The sequence below is a fragment of the Calypte anna genome, chromosome 1 (assembly GCF_003957555.1).
Source record: "Calypte anna isolate BGI_N300 chromosome 1, bCalAnn1_v1.p, whole genome shotgun sequence".
NCBI lineage: Eukaryota > Metazoa > Chordata > Aves > Apodiformes > Trochilidae > Calypte > Calypte anna.
Window position 1 is genome coordinate 77,615,533 of NC_044244.1, and position 20,381 is coordinate 77,635,913.

The following is a 20,381-nucleotide window of genomic DNA, read 5'->3' on the forward strand; positions in this document are numbered from 1 at the left end:
GAAATGGCTTAAGGATTACCATTGAGAGAGTTGGGTTGCAAAATCCCTCTAAGGAGGAAGTTTAGATTAGGTACAAACTTTTATTATGTGTCAGGCTGATACATCAAAAGCAGGAAACATCAGCATGTTCAGTGCTACATCTCATGCCAGGCTTCTGCACAGATCACTCCCCTCCAAATATACATTATCACTAAAAGAAAAACCTTTTTGGAGCTATTTTAACATGTAAATCATAGTGTGGAACTTCTACCCAACACACTGCAAAAATGTTATGTTAAGTGAACAACTAAGCAGCTACAAAATACAAAGTATCTGGGGTTATGGCAAACAAGATAAACTGAGACTAGATCAGATCGAACAGTTTAAGTAAACTTCCTTCTTTACTAGGAACTTTTTATTCTGACCTCTTTTGGCTGTTTAAATTTTTTTCTGACCACATCAGGAAATAAAATACATTAGTGCCTTCTTCATATTGTTAGCATTTCAATAATATAATAGGAAAAAACCCACAAACACACACATAACAAAAACAAAAAACAAAACCACACAACCAAAAAGTACTTTGAAAACAAGTTCTTTGTCTAATATACAGTCCTTCACCACTACCAAAAGCTAACAAGAGCCTTCCAAATAGTCAAAATACGTAAATTAGTAGAAACTAAATATCAGGTGATCTAGACTTGATGAGTTAGGGCTTTATAAATTAAACATAGCTGTGACTTCAGTTTTTTGCTGTCGTTTAAACTGTCATAGGTGAACAATGCTTTAATTCACACTTCTGCAACAAAAATAAAATCCCAGTACAGTGCCCTCACCCTTCCCAGACAACAACTTCAAACCTAGGTTTTTTTCACATATACATGAAATTCTCACCATTAGTACATAAAAAGCCACATAGACTTCTAAGTAAGCCAAATTCCCGTTTTTAAATGCTTACCTCTAACAAGTAAACCAATGAAAAACAACAACATAGTCTCATAAAGCAGAGCTGCAATAGTGCTGTGTAGCAGGTGAAATCAGAAGCAACTGAAAATGTGAAAAAAGAGAAACATTCTTTTTGCCAGCATTTCAACTAACATTTTTACTAAATTTCTAGAATGAAGGAATCAGTCTAACATGATATTTATTAGAAACAAGGTAGTCAAAATATCAGGTGCATAAAATCAGTATATCAGTCTACTCTGCAAAATGGAGTTTATTTCTTTTATGACTAAATTGCTCTGAAATCTTCTGATAAATGTAAAAATGAGATTTGAGTGGGCTGGAGTTTGAATAAAGAAATTAAAAAGGAAAAAAAATCTTTATTGAACACCAATCAAAAGGCTCAGGAAAAGAATGAAAATATTCCAAACAATGAAACTTCTTTCATTCAGGTGGAGAAAACTGAAAGAAAAGGAAGACAGGGCTTCGAAAAGTCTTGTGAAATAAAGGAAGATACTTAACTGACAACTGAGAAATTCCTTTCCAGTCCTGTTTCATGTTAAATAACTTTAAAAATAATCAACCTCAACCTCAGTCTCTGTTCAAATCCATTTAGAAGTTTAAAGGTTTAAAGAAACCAATTTAAAAATATTTTATTGCTTCTGTGTTTCCATATACAGTAAATACACAACTGGTAACAAGTCAAGAATACAAATAAAAAATCATTACAGTTCAACAGAATGGCATTTAAAGACATAGTGTCCCCAGTCTCAATCTTTAACATGAGTAAATCCTCAGTTTCTCCCTTTCTCCTCCCTGCCTATTCCTGAGCTAAAAAAAAAAACAAAAAACCAAAAAAACAACAAAAAAAAAACCCCTGGTCCTCATTCCAAATCAATTGGCAAGTTTCCTCCTGTTCATTACCTAAAAGTTAGTTAATCTGCTATTAAAATATTAATTAATCTAAAAGGGTGAGATTCCACCAGAAGATAAGACATCTTTGCAGTAGCAGTCCTGTTCTCTCTCCCTCAATTGTCAAAACATTAAAAAAGATATGTTCTTCTCTACTGGTTCTTGGTAGCTCACAGCAATATAAAGCTATTGTAGAAGAGCAGTGGTTAGCACATCAACATTAAGAGAAGAAACATGCCATCACAACACTTTCACATATGGTATGACTTTATGAGGAAAACTGAATGCTTAGTCCACAAATTAAATAGTTTCCTTCAAAGTAAAAGTTTGAAGTCTTATTTTCATTAACATTATTTGGATAGATTTGTTATTCACTATGAAAGCCTTATACTCTACCTGTTTTAAAAAACACACATGGAAAAGATGAAAGGTCATTTTGCATTATGGTGGTTTACCTTCCCAGACCTGAACTGGTGTGGTCTCTTTTTAGCAAAGCATAAATTTCCATTAACACATTAAAGAAATAGTTGCCTAAAGCTAATGTATGGACAGACACTATGCGAGGCAGCTTTCAGTAGGAATTGGCAAACTGGACGTCCTTAATTCTGATCTGAGAAGCTAAGAATAAATGCTATTTCAGTGTATGCAACTCCTCCTGTCATTTTGAACCATTTTTAAATTGTTAAGATTATAGATGGATAATACAGACAACTTTTACATGCTAAAAGCATTTACATTTGTTTTTAGAATAGTTCTCAGTTGTCCTTCAAAATGAACAAAATAAAAACCACTGTCCCTCTAGCTGGCAGCATTAGCATTCTGGGGCTCCAACAATAAAAGCATAATTTTCCTGACATAGCAGCAAATCCAGCAAAAAGAAAACCATTTTTAATCTGAAGGTTTTTCTCTGCTCTGTGCAATCTACCAATGTTCCTTATTAATCTTCTCAGTTTGCTCAAGAAGACTCAACTTTTGTATTTTCCTTGAGCATGATGCGCTGCTTCAGAAGCACTTCATTGCTGTTCTGCTGTTCTGTTCATTGCTGTTCCCAGTGAAGTCACTGGTAAATACTACCTTTGACCTAAGTGGGACTAGAAATAAGCAATGTAGAACACCTCTCTGCTGTTTAATTTGGGAGCTGAATTTAATCAAAATTTTGATTTAAAGGGTAAAACTAGTTATAATCATAGACAGGCTCAATCAAATCAGCAGTGGGAAACTCCACGCTAAGAGGCCCAAGAGCCACCAGCTTTCACACCTGCAAAACAGCAAATATCTACCAAGCATCTGTACAAAGGGCAACTCTGCCTGTGGTTTGCTTTTGGGTGCAATTTTTCTGGCCCTTTTATATTAGCAGCTGTGAAGCCTATGAATGAGTAATAAAAGAGCCAAACACAACCAGGGGATCATCGCATGGACTTGACACTGGTGTGGTGCTGGTTGCTGCTACCCAGTGCCAAAAGTCATCAAAGGAATTCAGGTCACTTGGCTTCTCCATACAGACACAATATATGAGTAACATAGAGGAGTAATTATCAGAAGCCCAGCTTTGCAGGTGTGTAATGGAACAGCTTTAACTTCTAGGGAACAAAACCACTTTCATTAATAAATGCTTCAATCTTCAAGTAGGCAAGCCTGCAACTTGAACTTGCAGAAACTGCCTGACACAGTGCCTTCACTGAAGTCATAATATACACATTTCTCCATTACAGCTCAATCAAGCAGTAGACAGTGTATCACAGCTCAGGAGAGATTCAGTAGTACAGGAAACCAAACTAAAATATTGTCCATTTGCATTATTTAGCAGCTATCTGTAAACACCAAGAGAGCCTAACTAGTGTGCTCTATTAAATTTCAGCAAATTCTATAGGACTTAATACTACAAGTATTGTGACTGTGCTTCCTTGACTGATACTAGTGATTATGGTACAATCTCTTCATATTTCTGACAAGAGCAGCCACTGTGCTTCTCTGACACAGAACCAGAGGGGATGTCCCTCGAACTATGAAATACTGACAGAAAGGCCACTCCCAAAATCTTTCACAGATTTCACACACAGTTCTGAGCAGCAAGACCCTGGCAACAGTATCAGTGTCATATGGGTAAATTAAGCATACAATGCATACAACTAGTAAAGCTAATAACCCACATAATTTCTTATTGAATCCTGTCACTTTAATTTAAGGTGCTTTTTAGTAATCTCAGATATGAATGATAAGGTTGAATGGAGTCAACCTTGCAGAAAGATATGGCCTGAACAGTCAGCTCCTCTAAACCACCATTCACAGCTACCCAGAGTTAAGGCCACCCCACTTATGCTTCATGCAAGTACAATAAACAGAGGTCTTCCACACCATCCAACATAATTCAGACAGGGCAAGCCCCCTGCAGCCACGACAAGAGATTGGCATCAGGATACCCACTTGTGCTAAGTTTGCAGAGGGCACACATAAGATAAAAATGCATCTATTTGATTCTTAACAATCACTTCATTTGGGTGCAAGTTATGCGGCAAGTAATGAGCCAGAGACATCTCCCATGCATCCACAAAGTGCACAGCAATTCCTGAGAACATTTTCCTCATGACAGAATCGAGCTGAAAGGAATACCAGTCACTGTTAAAGAGGCTCACTTCTGGCCCCAGGGCCTGAACGTTAGCAGTCCTGATGACGATTAAAGTCTTGGGGCTGCGGTCCAGCAGTCGAATAATTGATCTCCGAATGTTCCTCAGCCGCCGGATGTACACTTCCACGGGGAAAGTGCTGAAGTGGGACCATATAGTTATGGCTATCACCGTGTTTCTCCCCCCCACGATGCCATCCAACTCATTGGCAATGTACCGCAGCTCGCTGCTGAAGACTGTGGAGAAGCGAATGGGCGGCCCGTGGCAGCGGAACTTCAGCAGGATGTTGTGCTTCAGGTCCACAGACATGAAAGGTCCCACGTTCTTAGGGCTCCCCAGGTTAAATTCCATGAGATCTGAAACACCAAGAGCACGCATCAGTGGGAGGCAGCATAGGAGGCTAAAACCAACAGCAATGTGCTAGTATCACAGAGCAAAAGTAGCAGCAGACAGGGAAATCTTAACATGATTTTAGGAACTCTAAGATGAAACAGACAATGAGTCTTAGCTGTGTATTTCAGAGTGGAGTTTATGAGTGTTGAAATTTACAAGAGCACACTTCAGCTTCACAAGACTGTGAGCTTTTCCAAGCTTCACAAATTGCTTTCTCTCTCTTGTGAAAAAGGAATTTTCCAAACAGACCACTTCAGTCATTGTTACCCTGTGAAACCAGTGCTCAGAGTGATCCCTTTGGCAACTTCAGAACTCTGTTATAAAGATTACTTCAATTTGGAGGCATTAAGTCTCAAAGTCTGTGCTGCAACACAGTTTAACTGATTTAGGAGGATGGGATGAGGGAGGAATATCAAATCAGCTACCAAAATCTTGTTTATTTAAAATAAGGGAAATACATGAAAGAGCCTAAAATCTACCAATAGTAACAGAATTTGCTGCTTCATTCTGAAGTCACTCATGTGCCTTACAAAGGCACCCTAAGTGACATCTGCTGTGCAGATGGGTGGGTGGCCACATTAACTCAGAGCTATAGCTGCAGAACTCACTGGTTAAATGTTCTACAAGGTCAACTTTGCAGATATCTTGTGGCCCTATTTGCACGGCCAACATGTTTCCAGTGCCTGCTCAAAGACTTGACAAACTGGCTTTCTGCCAGATTTCCAGTGATGTTTTTTCCTTTCCATTTGCTTTGTTCTGGCATTGAATAACAAACTCTGTATCTAAGATGTGAAAAATAAAGCTTTGTAAGGACCTTTCAGGACAAAGCCAACAGGCAAAAAAAAAAAAAAAAATAACCTGGAACAAATGCTGTCAGATATTCAAACCACTGCCTTATGGTAGAGTCGCCAAACAAGTGGATTACTTTTCCTTGTAAGCACTTGGTTATATCATCTGACTGGTTAAAATGATGTATCCATTGTGTTCTGGACCTCCACTGGTCTTCATAATAAAAGCCAGAAGGGGAAACTGTGGGATCTTCAGCTCCGTCCGTTCTGCTTGAATCTGGAAGAAAAAAAAGTTATTTGCAATTAACACACAACAAAATTAGCCTCCATAACCTTCACAGATATATAGCCAGTGATGTAGAACATCTACCTTAGTGTAAGGCAAAAGAGTACAATGTATCACATAGATAAAAACCCTTGATGCATCATACCTCTGTAAGCCCAAGGATTTGATACCTTTCTTATTTAGCAAAACCTGCAACTACTGACAGAGGTGGGTCAACAGTTATAGTTTAGCTTGGCTTAAATTTCCAGAATCACAGAATACGCTGGGTTATAAAGGTCCCTGCAGTGACCAGGGACATCTTTAACTAGATCAGCTTGCCTAGAGCTCCATCAAGCCTGACCTTGAATATCTCCAGGAATGACACCTCCACCACCTCTCTGGACAACCTTTTCCAGTGTTTCACCACCCTCACAGTTAAGAACTTCTTAATGCCTACTCTAAATCTACCCTGCTCTAGTTTAAGACCACTGCCCCTCATCCTATCGCTACGTGCCCCTGTAAACAGTACCTCCTCAAGGGAGGGTACGGTACCATGTACGACCATGTAAAAACCAGCAAGCACCTGACACCTGTCACACTCAGGCAGCAGTGCCCGGCGCCGGATGCTCACAAAAAGCCTCAGTGCCCGGCGGCGGATGCTCGCAAAAGGCCTCAGCGGAGCGGAGGGCGGGTCGGGCTGCAGGGGCGCTCCCGGGTGCCCGTGGTGCTGGGGGAGCCGCCCGTGAGCGGGGCGATGCTGCCCCCTGGCGGCCCCAGACGGGAACAGCCCCTGCGCCGCGGAGCGGGGACACAGCCCTGGAGCACGGGGATTAAGGGCTCCGGCGCCAGGGAATGGCACAATTGGAATTCTTCAACGGGAGTTTTGAACGAGCCCTGTGAATGCATGAAGTACCAGCCTCTCGTTCCAGGGATTTCATATTTCGCTCTGCTATCTAGCCCCTGCCCCTTGTACTGCTGGAATAGGCAGTACAAACGACACCCGGGAAGCTCCGTTTGGCAGGGCTTGGGAAGTTGAATGAGACGCTGCAAGCAAGGGCCAGAGATTACAGGAAAAGAAGGTGCAACCCCGTATCAGTCAAATATTGCCATATTTTTCACAGAATCAGACTCACAGAATGGTTTGGTTGGAAGAGACCTTAAAGATCATCTAGTTCCAATCCCACTGCCATGGGCAGGGATACCTCCCACTACACCAGGTTGCTCAAAGCCCCATCCAACCTGAACACTTTCAGGAAGGGGGCAGCCACAAATTCCCTGAACAACCTGTTACAGTGTCTCACCCACCCTCACACTAAAGAACTCCTTCCTAATGTCTTATCTAAATCATAGAACCACAGAACTGTCATGGTTGGAAAAGACCTCTAAGATCACCACATACAATCTAAATCTACCCTCTCTCATCTTAAAACTGTCATCCCTCATCTGATCACTACAGGGCCTTGCAAAAAAGTCCCTCTCCAGCTTTCCTGCGGGCCCCCCCTCAGGTACTGGAAGACTGCTACAAGGTCTTCCCTAAACTTTCTCTTCTACAGGTTGAACAATCCCAACTCTCTCAGCCTGTCTTCATAGGAGAGGTGCTCCAGGCCTCCGATCATCTTCACGGCCCTCCTCTGGACTCACTCCAAGAGCTCCATACCTTTCCAACTTACAGACCAGGATGTCATATGGGATAGTGTCAAATGCTTTGCACAAGTCCTGGTAGATGACATCAGTTGCTCTCCCCTTGTCCACCAATGCTGTGACCCCATCATAAAAGGCCAATGAATTTTTCAGGCACAATTATCCCTTCGTGAAGTCATGTTGGTTGCCACCAACCACCTCCACATTTTCCATCTGCCTTAGCAGAGCTTTCAGAAGGGTCTGCTCCATGATCTCACAAAGGTGAGACTGGCTCGTAGTTCCTGGGTCTTCCTTCTTTCTCTTTTTGAAAATGTGGGTTATGTTTCCTGTTTTCCAGTCAGTGGGAACTTCACTTGATTGCTACGACTTCTCAGATAAGACGGAAAGCAGCTTTGCAACTTCATCTGCCAGCACCCTCAGGAGCCACAGATGGATTTTGTTAGGTCCCATGGACATGTGCACATTCAGTTTCTTAAGATGGTCTCAAACCTGATCTTCTCCTCCAGTGGGTGTATTTTCCTTCTCCTAGTCTCTGCTTTTGCCTTCTGCAGCTTGGGTGGTATAGCTAGAGCCATTGTCAGTGGAGACTGAAAAAAGCTGTTGAGTACCTCAGCCTTCTCCCTAGCTGGCATGACTAGGTCTTCTTTTCTTAGTAACCAGTGTGATACAAGTACACTCAGCTCCTGTGGGGTCATCACATGTTCCTCCTTTACTACAAATGTATTCATATACGTACACTGAACAAGCACAGAGCTGTTCCCTGCACAAAACCCAGCTGTGTGGAGCAGCTACGTTCAGGCTATAAACATTTCTGCCCACCTTGGCATGGAGAATCCCCTGTAAGAACACTTCCTGCACTGTCCTAACTCATAGCCATTTGGAAAGCACACAATGACACAGCCAGAATCACCCCAGGGACCAGCCTAAAAAGTACAGGCGATGGAATTCCAGTGCTCAGAAGCATCCTCTGGTAGATGCTTCATTAAAACACAGGTATAGCTAAAATATAATCACTCAAAAAAACCCCAGAGTATAAGCCTCTTTAAACACCCGCTCCTAAAAGTCATTTTTAGCCTCAGTTTCTATACAACATTCTGTGTCTTGCATTAGTAGATAATAACCTCCTTAGACCTCAGAGACACTGCAAAGTGCAAACCACTATTTTGTTTGTCTAATAAAAAGACTATAATAACAAGTACCCCAGGAAAAGCCATTAGAGTATTTTATCTTTGGATGATTCTTTAAATCAGGCAACTGGGGCAATGGAGGAAAAAAAACCAACAAACCAACCAGTAATATTAACTCATCCAATATGTATGATAATGGAATTCTACAAAGAAAATTAAAAAACTCTTCATATGGTCACATAATTAAAAGCTACTTAATAATGTGAATTCACAATTTCAGTTCATTTGTTTCTTTAGTTGATGTAAAAACATTTTCATTTTTTAACTTTTAAATTTATTCTTAAACTAGGCATATATATACATACATATATAAACAGTATACATATATAAATAAACAGTAGACATATATAAATAAACAGTACTAGAACAGCAGTTTGGTGCATCACACTAAACCTAACACCAGCATTTTAAATCTGTGTATAGTAGCATATCCGTTTTGCTCCAGAATTCAGACTGCCATTATTTGGGGATTTTACAGCAGAGAGTAAAAACTCCAGCCTGAATAGTTACAAATTAAGAATATAAATAAAGATTGTGTTTTAGAAAAATAAAGGTTTAAAAATCAACTTGATCTACATTTACCCCCAAACAGAAAGCTATGTGCAAAACCAACAATGGCATAGCAAAGAATTCTAGTGTGCCCTCAGTCCAAACAGATCCATACATCCACAATAATTATATCATTTAATTAAGTTGATTTATTCAGAAACTGTTCTGAAAAGGAACTTCCCTGAGGAATACTGTGCTACTCCTATCAGATCTTTATAACATAGCACTAATCCTCAGCAAATGCAGTGAGGAAGAGGAAGGAAGGAAGGAAGGAAGGAAGGAAGGAAGGAAGGAAGGAAGGAAGGAAGGAAGGAAGGAAGGAAGGAAGGAAGGAAGGAAGGAAGGAAGGAAGGAAGGAAGGAAGGAAGGAAGGAAGGAAGGAAGGAAGGAAGGAAGGAAGGAAGGAAGGAAGGAAGGAAGGAAGGAAGGAAGGAAGGAAGGAAGGAAGGAAGGAAGGAAGGAAGGAAGGAAGGAAGGAAGGAAGGAAGGAAGGAAGGAAGGAAGGAAGGAAGGAAGGAAGGAAGGAAGGAAGGAAGGAAGGAAGGAAGGAAGGAAGGAAGGAAGGAAGGAAGGAAGGAAGGAAGGAAGGAAGGAAGGAGGAAGGAAGGAAAGGAAGGAAGGAAGGAAGGAAGGAAGGAAGGAAGGAAGGAAGGAAGGAAGGAAGGAAGGAAGGAAGGAAGGAAGGAAGGAAGGAAGGAAGGAAGGAAGGAAGGAAAAGAAGGAAAAGAAGGAAAGAAGGAAAAGAAGGAAAAGAAGGAAAAGAAGGAAAAGAAGGAAAAGAAGGAAAAGAAGGAAAAGAAGGAAAAGAAGGAAAAGAAGGAAAAGAAGGAAAAGAAGGAAAAGAAGGAAAAGAAGGAAAAGAAGGAAAAGAAGGAAAAGAAGGAAAAGAAGGAAAAGAAGGAAAAAGAAAGGAAAAGAAGGAAAAGAAGGAAAAGAAGGAAAAGAAGGAAAAGAAGGAAAAGAAGGAAAAGAAGGAAAAGAAGGAAAAGAAGGAAAAGAAGGAAAAGAGGAAAGAAGGAAGAGGAAAAGAAGGAAAAGAAGGAAAAGAAGGAAAAGAAGGAAAAGAAGAAAGAAGGAAAAGAAGGAAAAGAAGGAAGAAGAAAAGGAAAAGAAGGAAAGAAGGAAAGAAGGAAAGAAGGAAAAGAAGGAAAAGGAAGGAAAGAAGGAAAGAGGAAAGAAGGAAAAGAAGGAAAAATTAGAGAAAGAATAAACTAAATGAAATGAAAAGAGAAAAAAAACATCAGACAACAAAAAGCATTTCATCTGAAGGATCTGGAGAAAGACAGGCAGGAAAGGCAGAAAAGCACTGCTGGCCTAATAGCAGCAGCCTATTTTTTGGTGAACAGCAAAACTAAATGAAATGGCTGTTTTCTGTTAAGACTTTATTGCTCAGGCCAGGAACTCTACCTTTAAAGTCTCCTATAACCTTATAAAAAAAAAAAATCTGAAAATCTTTCAATTCAGAAGTAATTCTCTGTATACCACATCTTATTGCAGGCATAAAAAGCATACACATAGATATGAATAAGAGAAATTAAGAGTTTAACTTAATATGGACATCTTTTTTCTGGTATACTGAGTATACCGAACAGAATTAGGTATGATCCACAACTGTAGGTTCAGACACCTTGTGGTAACACAAATGATAATACAAATTGTGAAGATATGTTAGACAAAATTATTTACAAAGAAAAAATTAAGAAACACCACAATTGTTTTTGCTAGTTTCACTTGAGAGTTTGTCAACAGGTATTCTAAGACATTTTGTATCTGAGTAAATGCTAGTTAAAAGAGACACTTTTGGCAAGAAAACAAACCTTTACTTTTTGTCAAAAGCCCCATTTACTTATATAATTTTAGATTACTTATTATTAGTGCTAAACTTAAATTACAGTAACACCCAAAGACCTTCATCTTCTCAATACAAACTTAAAAATTTCTATTACTTGCTAAGAAAACAATCAATTACCTCATACCTGTTAGTTATTTTTAAGTTTAATTATGAATTAGAAACAAGAATCATAGCAAGTTCACTTTACCTGTAAATGCCTTGGGCTTAACAATCACTGAATCAGGTCCACTGGAGAGTATCGGCCTTTTGATATTCACGTCACTTGAACAGAAAGTAATATTTGTAAAATTGACTGTAAAATTTGAAGGTAATATCATTTTTTTCTTAATGCACTTCAAATAAGTACACAGGATTCACACTCTCACTTCCTATAGCTGAATTCGTTCTGTATTAATTTCCTTGAGACCATTATCACTCTTCTGAAGCAGAATTCAAATTGTCATAGATTTTGTGCATTTTACTGCCACAAGCCTATATAAAGCTATCATGCTGTCAGAGGTCTGCAAGAAGTTTTGGAGCATTTCTCACAAAGATGGTAGAGAGAGGGCAGGTAGCAATAGGGCAAAGTGGGAAGGTTTTAAACTGAAAGAGGGTAGATTTAGTTTTGGGATAAGAAAAAAAAAGCTATAATAAGGGTGGTCAGACACTGGCACAGGTTGCCCCCTGTGGATGCCCCCACACTGGCAGTGTTCAAGATCAGGTTGGATGGGGCTTGGAGCAACTGGGTGTAGTGGGAGGTGTCCCTGCCCATGGCAGGGGGGTTGGAACTAAATGATCTTCAAGGTCCTTTCCAGCCCACATGATTTTATAGGAAATTTCCAGTTTGTACTACATGTACTCGGAAACAACCCACTGAAAGAGTATGCTGCTGCAGAATCTCCCAGCTCTGCCCACTCTCTATAAGGGCTTATCAGAGCAGTACCCCTGTACTACTAGCTACTACTTTCAGCCCTCAAAATCCCACAGCTTGCTCCACGGCACACAGTAGAGGTTGTGGTAGTTCAGCATTACCACCAGTTCTAGCTCTGGACTGGGCTAGGTGTCTCCTCCCTCTAGGACATGGTCCTACCAGCTTCTGAGATCTCCAGCAATAAGGTCTCCCAGCAGGACAGTGGTTTGCTGAATAAAGAAACAAAGTTCAGCAACCTAAACATCAGGAGACCTAAGAAGTATTTGTTTGTGGACATCAATGAATTCTTATAATTTTGTGTTGGACACCTATCACTACTGTACAGCTGTGGCAGATGCACAAATTTAATACTAGGCTCTCATTCTGTCTTTTATTATTGTTTTGAAGAGAATCCTTGTCTAATATTTTTACCTATTTATGAAATAAATTCTTTGCCATTTTTCCAAGCCATTTCAGTGAAAGATCTCAGAGTGGAATGAAAGAAAAGAAAAAACCAAAACACCCCCACTCCCCACCAAAAAAAAAAAAAAAAAAAAACAAACCAAAACCAAACAAAAAACCACCAAAACACACACTCCCATTTGAAAACCTCACCAATTAGTATCTGCCCTATTTCACAGATGAACTGCAGGAGGCACAGAAAGTCAAAAGTAGTCTCAGTTAAAAACTTGATAAGAAATAACAGGAAAATAATTCCACTGATACTTACTTTTGATTTCTAGTCTTCAGTTACAAAGATGCACACACACTTTTCCTAACTAAACTATTTGGAGCAGTGGCCATACTGCCAAAATCCTTCCCTTCAACACTTTTTTTGGAGAGCAAGGCAGTAGCCTACAACTATCATTCTGACACTACACTTCCTCTAATTTCAGCTAAGGCAGTTCTATCATATCTACACTTGCACTAAAAGACCTATTTTTTTAAAAATGCTGAACACAGAAAAAAAGGATGACTGTGAAAATTATTTAACCTGACACGTTTTGTAACACAGAGATTATTTCCACTTGCACAGGTATAGTTCAGCAGTTTGTTGCATTTTCTTCATGAGCGACTTAAAATTTTTCCTAAGATTTGAAATTCATACAGAGTGCAACGAGGAATACTTTGCGTTACATATAACATGACTTTTTCTGAGGATAAAACAAGTTGGTATTTTGTGTAAAAAAAACAAACAAAAACAAAAGAGCCCAAACCAACAAAAAACCAAAAAGTAAGTCAGACTTGGCCAAAAGTATAATTACTGCCGAATTATTGGTATTGCAAGCATAGGCATAGAAACAAAATTAAGGCAACATTTTCCCAAACCACAACCACATTTAGACATCATGCTCTTATCAAATTTAGCAGACCCACCATGGCTGAATTCGAAGCACAAAGAGAGAACTACACTCCAAGGTTTTTTAGTTTAAAATTACTATGTTCTTGCACAGCTGAACAGAAGTGAGCATTCAACAACTCTCATCAAACACCAGCTCCTGCAGATACACACTTCCTCTAAGACAATGAGATACACACCTCCTCGAAGACAATGTTATATTTCACCAAAAACATGAAGTTTATCTTTAAAAACAAATTACTTGACTATATATATATATTACTTGAGTATATATATATATATTGAACTATATACTTACCTTTGGAACAAGAGGCTTTCCTCTTGAGTCAGAAGACCTTTTTGATATCCACCTTTGGCATGGCTGATTCGGCTGGCACAGGACAGTTTTCGAGGCTTGTAACAGAACCATGGCTCACCCGTGTAGAGATCTGTGAAGTTACAGACAGGCAGATCTCCAGACAAGCAAACATTGCACTCAGTGGTCTCTGAATGCCTCCCAGACTTAAATGAGCTTTTAAAATAGACCCTATCTGGCCTTTCTTCTCGTAAACGTAGGAGGACTTGGATTGCTTCACTCGGATGGACAAGTGACACAGAAACTTTGACCTCTCCTGGCCAAAGCAAAGTAAAGAAGACTTTGTAAAGGCCATTATGGCAATCTACAACCCTTCCTGTTGCTCCAGCTTTCAGCAGAGGAGAGTGAATTCGTGCCTGCAGATAGTCTCCACCATACTGCTTGGGTTTCCCTTGGAAATCCTTCATACGAACCAGCACTTCCAACTCATCACCCACTCTGAAAAGCGCGCTGGGTTTCACGATCACAAAGTCACTATGTGAGGGGTCTGTGCTTTGTCCAAAGGCAATTTTGCTGTCAAGGGGTTTTGGCCACTGTATTGCAGCAAGCAAAGATTCCTGTTCAGCCTGTTCACTTTTGGACAAAATCTGCTGCTTATAACCACAGTAAGGCTTCCTGGTAGTTTTGGTTGTCTGTGATCGAGAATTGCGGACATTGTCTTCTGTTATCCAATTTGATCCTGAGATTGTGTTATCATCCAGGTGCTGGGGAGGAAAAAGATTACCTGAAGCTGTGCTTTTAAACAATATGAATAATGAGTGCTTTGTCAGAAAACGATCCCAAAAACTAGGTTTTGCTTTACATAGCTTTGAAACTGACCAAAGGAAGCAAGTAGAAGACACAAATCAATTACCTGGACTGTGGTCTTTTTTGAGAAAACAGGTGGGCAACCTGTAGTTATGCTGCTCTAGCAAAGAGGTTTTTCTATAAATCAGGCTAAATATTTCCTGTGACAGTATTCTGGTGTATTCTGCAAATATAAGCAATGTGAAAAAAAAATACAGAAGCTCATATGATTAAATAGTATATTGTAACTCCTGTTTAATTTTCTTACTGCAGGAACATTTTAGTCTTTGGGCACAATGAAGTCTAATAGCTGCCCAATATCATGCAAAGAAAAAAGGTTTCTTTGAGACATTACGCTGCAGTTGAACCTGATGCACTCCCTGCACACGCCCTCTAGAGAACTCTACTGCACGTAGCAGCTGCATTCACTTTTCTGGTCCCACTCATGTTGCTTCTTATCCAATTATCTGAAATGCGAGTTTCTCTGAAATGTACAGATAGAAAGAACTGAAGAAAAGAAAAGAAATGAATGCTTCAAGGGTAACAAATTTATGAACTGGTAGGCAAGCAAAATCATGTACAAAAGCCAGGTCTAAGCAGACAGAAAAAAAAGTGTTTATTTAAAAAATCTATACCCAGCTTCTGCTAGAGCCAAATTCCCAGCATTTACACTAAAGACTTATTTATTGTTATATACCTTTATTGGTCCATCTAAGTATCACCTAGAGCACATGTACATACTAAGCAGTTTCTCCATGCATATTTTATTTCAATTTGCCAGCATACAATGTAATTTGAACAACAAAGAGTTCCTATATACTTTTCTAGAAGAAAGGTAAACCTAACAAGCAATAAATAGGCACAAGCTTTTGAAGCCTGTTATGTAAGAAATTGGTTTTGATCAGCATAAGAGGATAATAACCACACTAGGATCTAGGATGGATACACAGAACCTTTTCTGTTTGATATCCACGTTAACTATAAAACCTGGAATTATAAATTGCTACATTTTAACTATAAAATGTAAATTAACAGGTACATACAGATATACAAAAAGTTATTATCACAACAGAAGCTTTTGCTCCACATTTCTACCCAGGATTTAACAAATTTTCCCTGAAGGCCATCTGAGGTTATTTGTAATTATTCCTATTTTCCATCAAAGTAGGCAAAAATTACAAGATACCACTGCACATTACTTCTATGAATCCAGTAAATTTCAGCCAAAACTGAGAATGATTCTCAGGCACAGTTCTACTTTATATCCTGTCTACATACATTCTTGAATTAAGCCGAGGTTGTTTTTTTTATTTTTGCATAACATCACAGCTCCTTCTTTTTGCTTGCTCATCCATATATGGAACACAGAAAATACAGCATAGAAGTATTTTTAAAAGTCAGCTATATATTTTGATGCATTCAACAAGCTGGTAACCATGCCTCAGTTAGCAAAAATATTTAAGTATTTTCCTAAGGAGAGGTGGAGACAGAGAACACATATGTTTCATTAATTCTTGTGTTTAGTATAAGCTCTCAAGAGCATGCTTCTATATTTCAGTAGCTACTAAATAGTTGGTACTTAAAGAGGGAAGGAGGGAAATGGAAAAAAAAATCCTTAAAAATGAGGAAGAGAGATGGCTATCTAAGGTAGCCTTTAAGTAGACCTATCACTATTTTTAACCTTCTATAAATTTCTTCAGGGATTTTAATCCAGTTTTTCTGTTGGAGATATAGAAGATATCATTTATAGCCTTCTGTGGAGAAAGGCACAGAGAACACCAAGCCAAAAAATCATACATTCACAAAACAGAGCAGAGACAATACTTGATGTCTCTAAAGCAGTCCACCACCTACACAGCCTTTTTACTAATGCACCAGGCCAAAGCTTTTCACTTGTTTGCAGCTGAGGTCCTGGACAAGAGCTGCCACTTCAAAACCAGCATGTCCAGTTTACGACCCAAAAGTAGAACTGATACACCACAAGTATTTCCACAGTCTTCAAGGGAAAAAAAAAATCTCTATAAAGGTAGAACCAGAGCTTTGCCAACTTCCTGAAGGCCAATGCTTTCTGAAACATTCTTGTTCATCTTAATGCCTTCTCCCAAACCCAAACATTGTATTTGTATTATTCTGTATTATTACAGAATTGTAAGTTTATGTGTGAAAGTAAACTACATCACATACACACAGGAGAAAATATTACAGCAATTCCATTGGCCAGTTGTGGCAGGGAAAGTTTCAGTCAATTAATATAGCAAAGATCCTTGCCTGGAAGAGAAAAGCTTTCAAAACAATCTTTCTTTCTTAAGTGCTTTCCAGGCCCATCCCCAAACAAGTGCTCAAGCTCTCTGGTCCCTATGGATACACAGGGTTTGCCCTGAAGCAGATTAATAGCTTAGTCTGTCCCCACTCCGTTCCCTACTCTGCCTTCCATTGGCATTTCAGAATCTCTGGCTGATACATGTTGAGAAGTTGTACTGAGCCCGTGCAGAGCTACAGGTTCTCCAAAATAAAGTTAAACTTCTTTGAGTAGGACAGATAAAGAGCATTCCTCAAGATTTCTCAATATTCTTCATTTATCTTGTGATACACATTATTTTAGCTTTTAATACATTTTCCACATTAAACGACACTTGCCTTGAAATCCTTACTTCCACATAATCTCCATTCAAAGTGGATTTTGAATGCAGTTCCCCAGGGAGGGTTGTTTTTTGGGTTTCGTTGGTTGGTTTTTTTAGTTTGTATGTGGCCAGGTTTGTTGTTGGTTTTGTTTTGTTCTGTTTGGACATTATTAATATTATTATTATTTGCTGCATTTGGAAGTTACCCAGAACTCAAATGTGATCACAAAGTAATTTAATGGATGTCTGCCAAGTAAGGCAGGCAGAACAGAATGGATTACATGTCAATTAAGCACAAGCAAATCCACAAGCTGTTCCTGGTACATGAAAGATGTCACAGAAATCACAGAATCACGGAAATTTAGGGGTTGGAAGAGACCTTGAAAGATCAAGTGCAATCCCCCTGCCAGAGCAGGGTCACCTACAAGATGCCACATAGGAAGTAATCCAGGAGGGTTTTTAATATCTCCAGAGAAGGAGACTCCACAACCTCCCTGGGCAGCCTGTTCCAGAGCTCTGTCACCCTCACAGTAAAAAAGGTTTTATTCTATTTATGTGGAACCTCCTAGGCTCAAGCTTATATCTATCACTGAAAAGAGTCTGACTCCCAGCACTCAGGCTTTATGTATTTACGTATTTATAAACATTAGTGAGGTCACCTCTCATTTTCCTCTCCTCCAGACTCAAGGGACCCAGCTCCCTCAGCTTTTTATGTCATAAAAAGGAAAAAAGGGAACTGTATTTTGAGGAGAATCGAAAGTTTCAGCTCGAACAACTCAGCTTTTGGTAGTCTCACTGCCAACTAAGCAAAAAATGAGATGTAATATTTGCTCTCAAAAATATTCAAGAAGGGTTACAGGATACTTGGTTAGATGTGCAATCAACACTTGCCCTCAGTTAAAGGTAATAATGTTGGCTGCTGACAAAAATTGTTATTATTTTGAGGTCCCTTCCAACCTCTAACATTCTGTGATTTCAATTGCTGATTAAAAGGTAGAACTTCATGTCAAAGTCCAGTATCTTCCACCAGCTGTAACTCGTAGCTTGGCCTGCTACAGTTGAAACAATTGCTGTAAAGCTGCATATGGCACTAGCATTAGAGAAGGAAACATCACAGGAAATCCCCAGGTCACTGTAATCAGGAGGCAGGGGCAAGTTCCTGTTTGCCCAATAGACAGCCTTAATTTGCACAACAGACAATATTTGAAACTGAACAAATACCACTTACTGAAAGGTCATCTTATTTTCAGTGATTTCATACTCCAGGTACTTTAACCCTATTTCTTGTCTAAAACAGGTATGAGACAGTTCACTGTTTTTAATGCCTTATAATATTGAGTGGGCGCTAAATTGCTCTGTGTCCCAAAGTCAGTCCTAAAAAGCCATCACCTGACAAACAAATGTCCCAGCGATAATCCCCTAATAAGATGATGCAATTTTTTTTGTAGGCATTGGTAATAAGGCACCAAGAATAAAAAAAATATTACATAGCTATTTTGTTCAGTTTCAGCTCTTTGATTCCACACATCTTCATCCTTGCAAGAAACTTTCCCTCTCCTGCTACACTCTTTTCCGAGTTCTTTTAAATAAAAGAATGTTCACAACCACTGCTGAAGATGTTCTGTTGCTCTAGAGGCAACTGGACAAATATACAAACTCTCCTGTACCCTAAAGCTATGATGTTGCTCCTCAGCATCAACTTTGTGAAAAATGATTGCACATTGTATCTGTCTGGCTGCATTTGCATGAAAAACAAAACCACAATTCTTCTGGTACTATAATGTGGTGTTCATTTGTGAACATCAAAGGACAAGTTATTCTCTACTAACAACCAAATTAATCAATAAGCAAAAGGACCACACTAACTCAAACCAAAGGTCCATCAAATACAGTATTTTGATTTCCAGTAGTTTCCAACAGAAGGTATGTGGGAAAAGAATACAAGCCAAACATGTTGTGATACTTCCTCCTGAGGACTTCATCCAGTTGCTAGCACTTTATGGCTTTGAGACTCCTTAAATACTAGGGTTGACATCTTTTAAGATTTAGTATCCTCTAATGGATTTTTATTCTAGGAATTCATCCAGACATCTTGAATGTATGCTTTTAGCAGCTGCACAGTTTTACCACAAGGGCTTCTGCATCTTTACTGCAATCCATAAAATAACCACCCCTGCTTCCTTGGAATTCAGCATCTGCTGTTTTTATTTAATGTCTTCACTAGTACTGGAAGGTAACAAACACACTTTCTTTAATTATTGATCCTGTGCCACTTGTAATTTCAGACCTCTCAAACATCTTCCTTGCTCTTATCTGAACCTCTTACAATTCAACTATATACTTTTGGGGATGATAGGATTTTACAGCCTCTCTTTTGGATCATTTCATTTGAGAATCACTACCCAGGAGGATGCTGCACTGGATAGTCGGGCCAGGCAGCCAGCCGAGGGATAGGGTCAGTCGCTGGAACGGCTCCTTGATGCTTTTGTTTGTCTTGGCAGTAGTAAGGGGTCACCAACTAATGCAGTTTGAAAGTGATAAGGAAAATGAATAAATATTCAGGTCAGAGAGAAAAAGGAAAGGAAAGGCAAAGAAAAGTTGCATTGGTACAGGCTGGAGATTAACTAGCTAGCTAACAGACAGCTCTTTAGGAAAGACCTAGGCATTCTGGTGGGCAGCAAACTGACCATGTGTCAACAGCATAGAGTTGTGGCAATGAATTAGTAAAAGCATTCTCAGCTGAGAGAGCATAGTGATAATTCCTTTCCACTTGACCTTGGCAAAGCTATACCTAGAAGACTGTGTCTGGCTCTGGACACCCAGTACCACAGTGACACTGAAAGGACCAGCAAAGAATGCCTGAGATGATTAGGGGACTGAGATAAATGACAGAAATGAGACATTAAGGGCACCAGACTATTCTTTTCTTATGATTTTTAAGTTCAGAGAAGACAAACTGAGGATCTAACTTCAGACTTCTACTAGCTAGAAGGAAGTCAGAGAGGAACTACAGTCTGTAGTACACACTATAAGGACAAAAGGCAACTTCCACCTACATGTAAGAGAAACGTTTCTGGGAGGGAGGGGTGCAGCAGTGCAACACATTGCCCACACAGGTTGTGAAACGTGACCATCACTGAAGACTGTCAGAGTTCAACTTAATGATACACTACACAATCCAAGCTAACTTTGAAGTTAAGACTCTGAAGAGGGCACTTTATTAAATAACTCCAGACAT

At 39.4% G+C, this 20,381-nt stretch overlaps 1 protein-coding gene across 1 annotated transcript; it reads right to left on the reverse strand.

The window, feature by feature from the left end:
* Positions 1 to 56: 56 nt before the first annotated feature.
* On the reverse strand, positions 57 to 14,453 carry NXPE3 (neurexophilin and PC-esterase domain family member 3). Its single transcript, XM_030466277.1, has 4 exons — positions 13,680 to 14,453; positions 11,320 to 11,393; positions 5,709 to 5,915; positions 57 to 4,813 (listed from the first exon to the last, which is right to left on the reverse strand). The coding sequence occupies exons 1-4, from the start codon at positions 14,141 to 14,143 to the stop codon at positions 4,263 to 4,265; spliced, it is 1,296 nt and encodes a 431-aa protein (XP_030322137.1). The 5' UTR covers positions 14,144 to 14,453; the 3' UTR covers positions 57 to 4,262.
* Between the last annotated feature and the right edge of the window lie 5,928 nt (positions 14,454 to 20,381).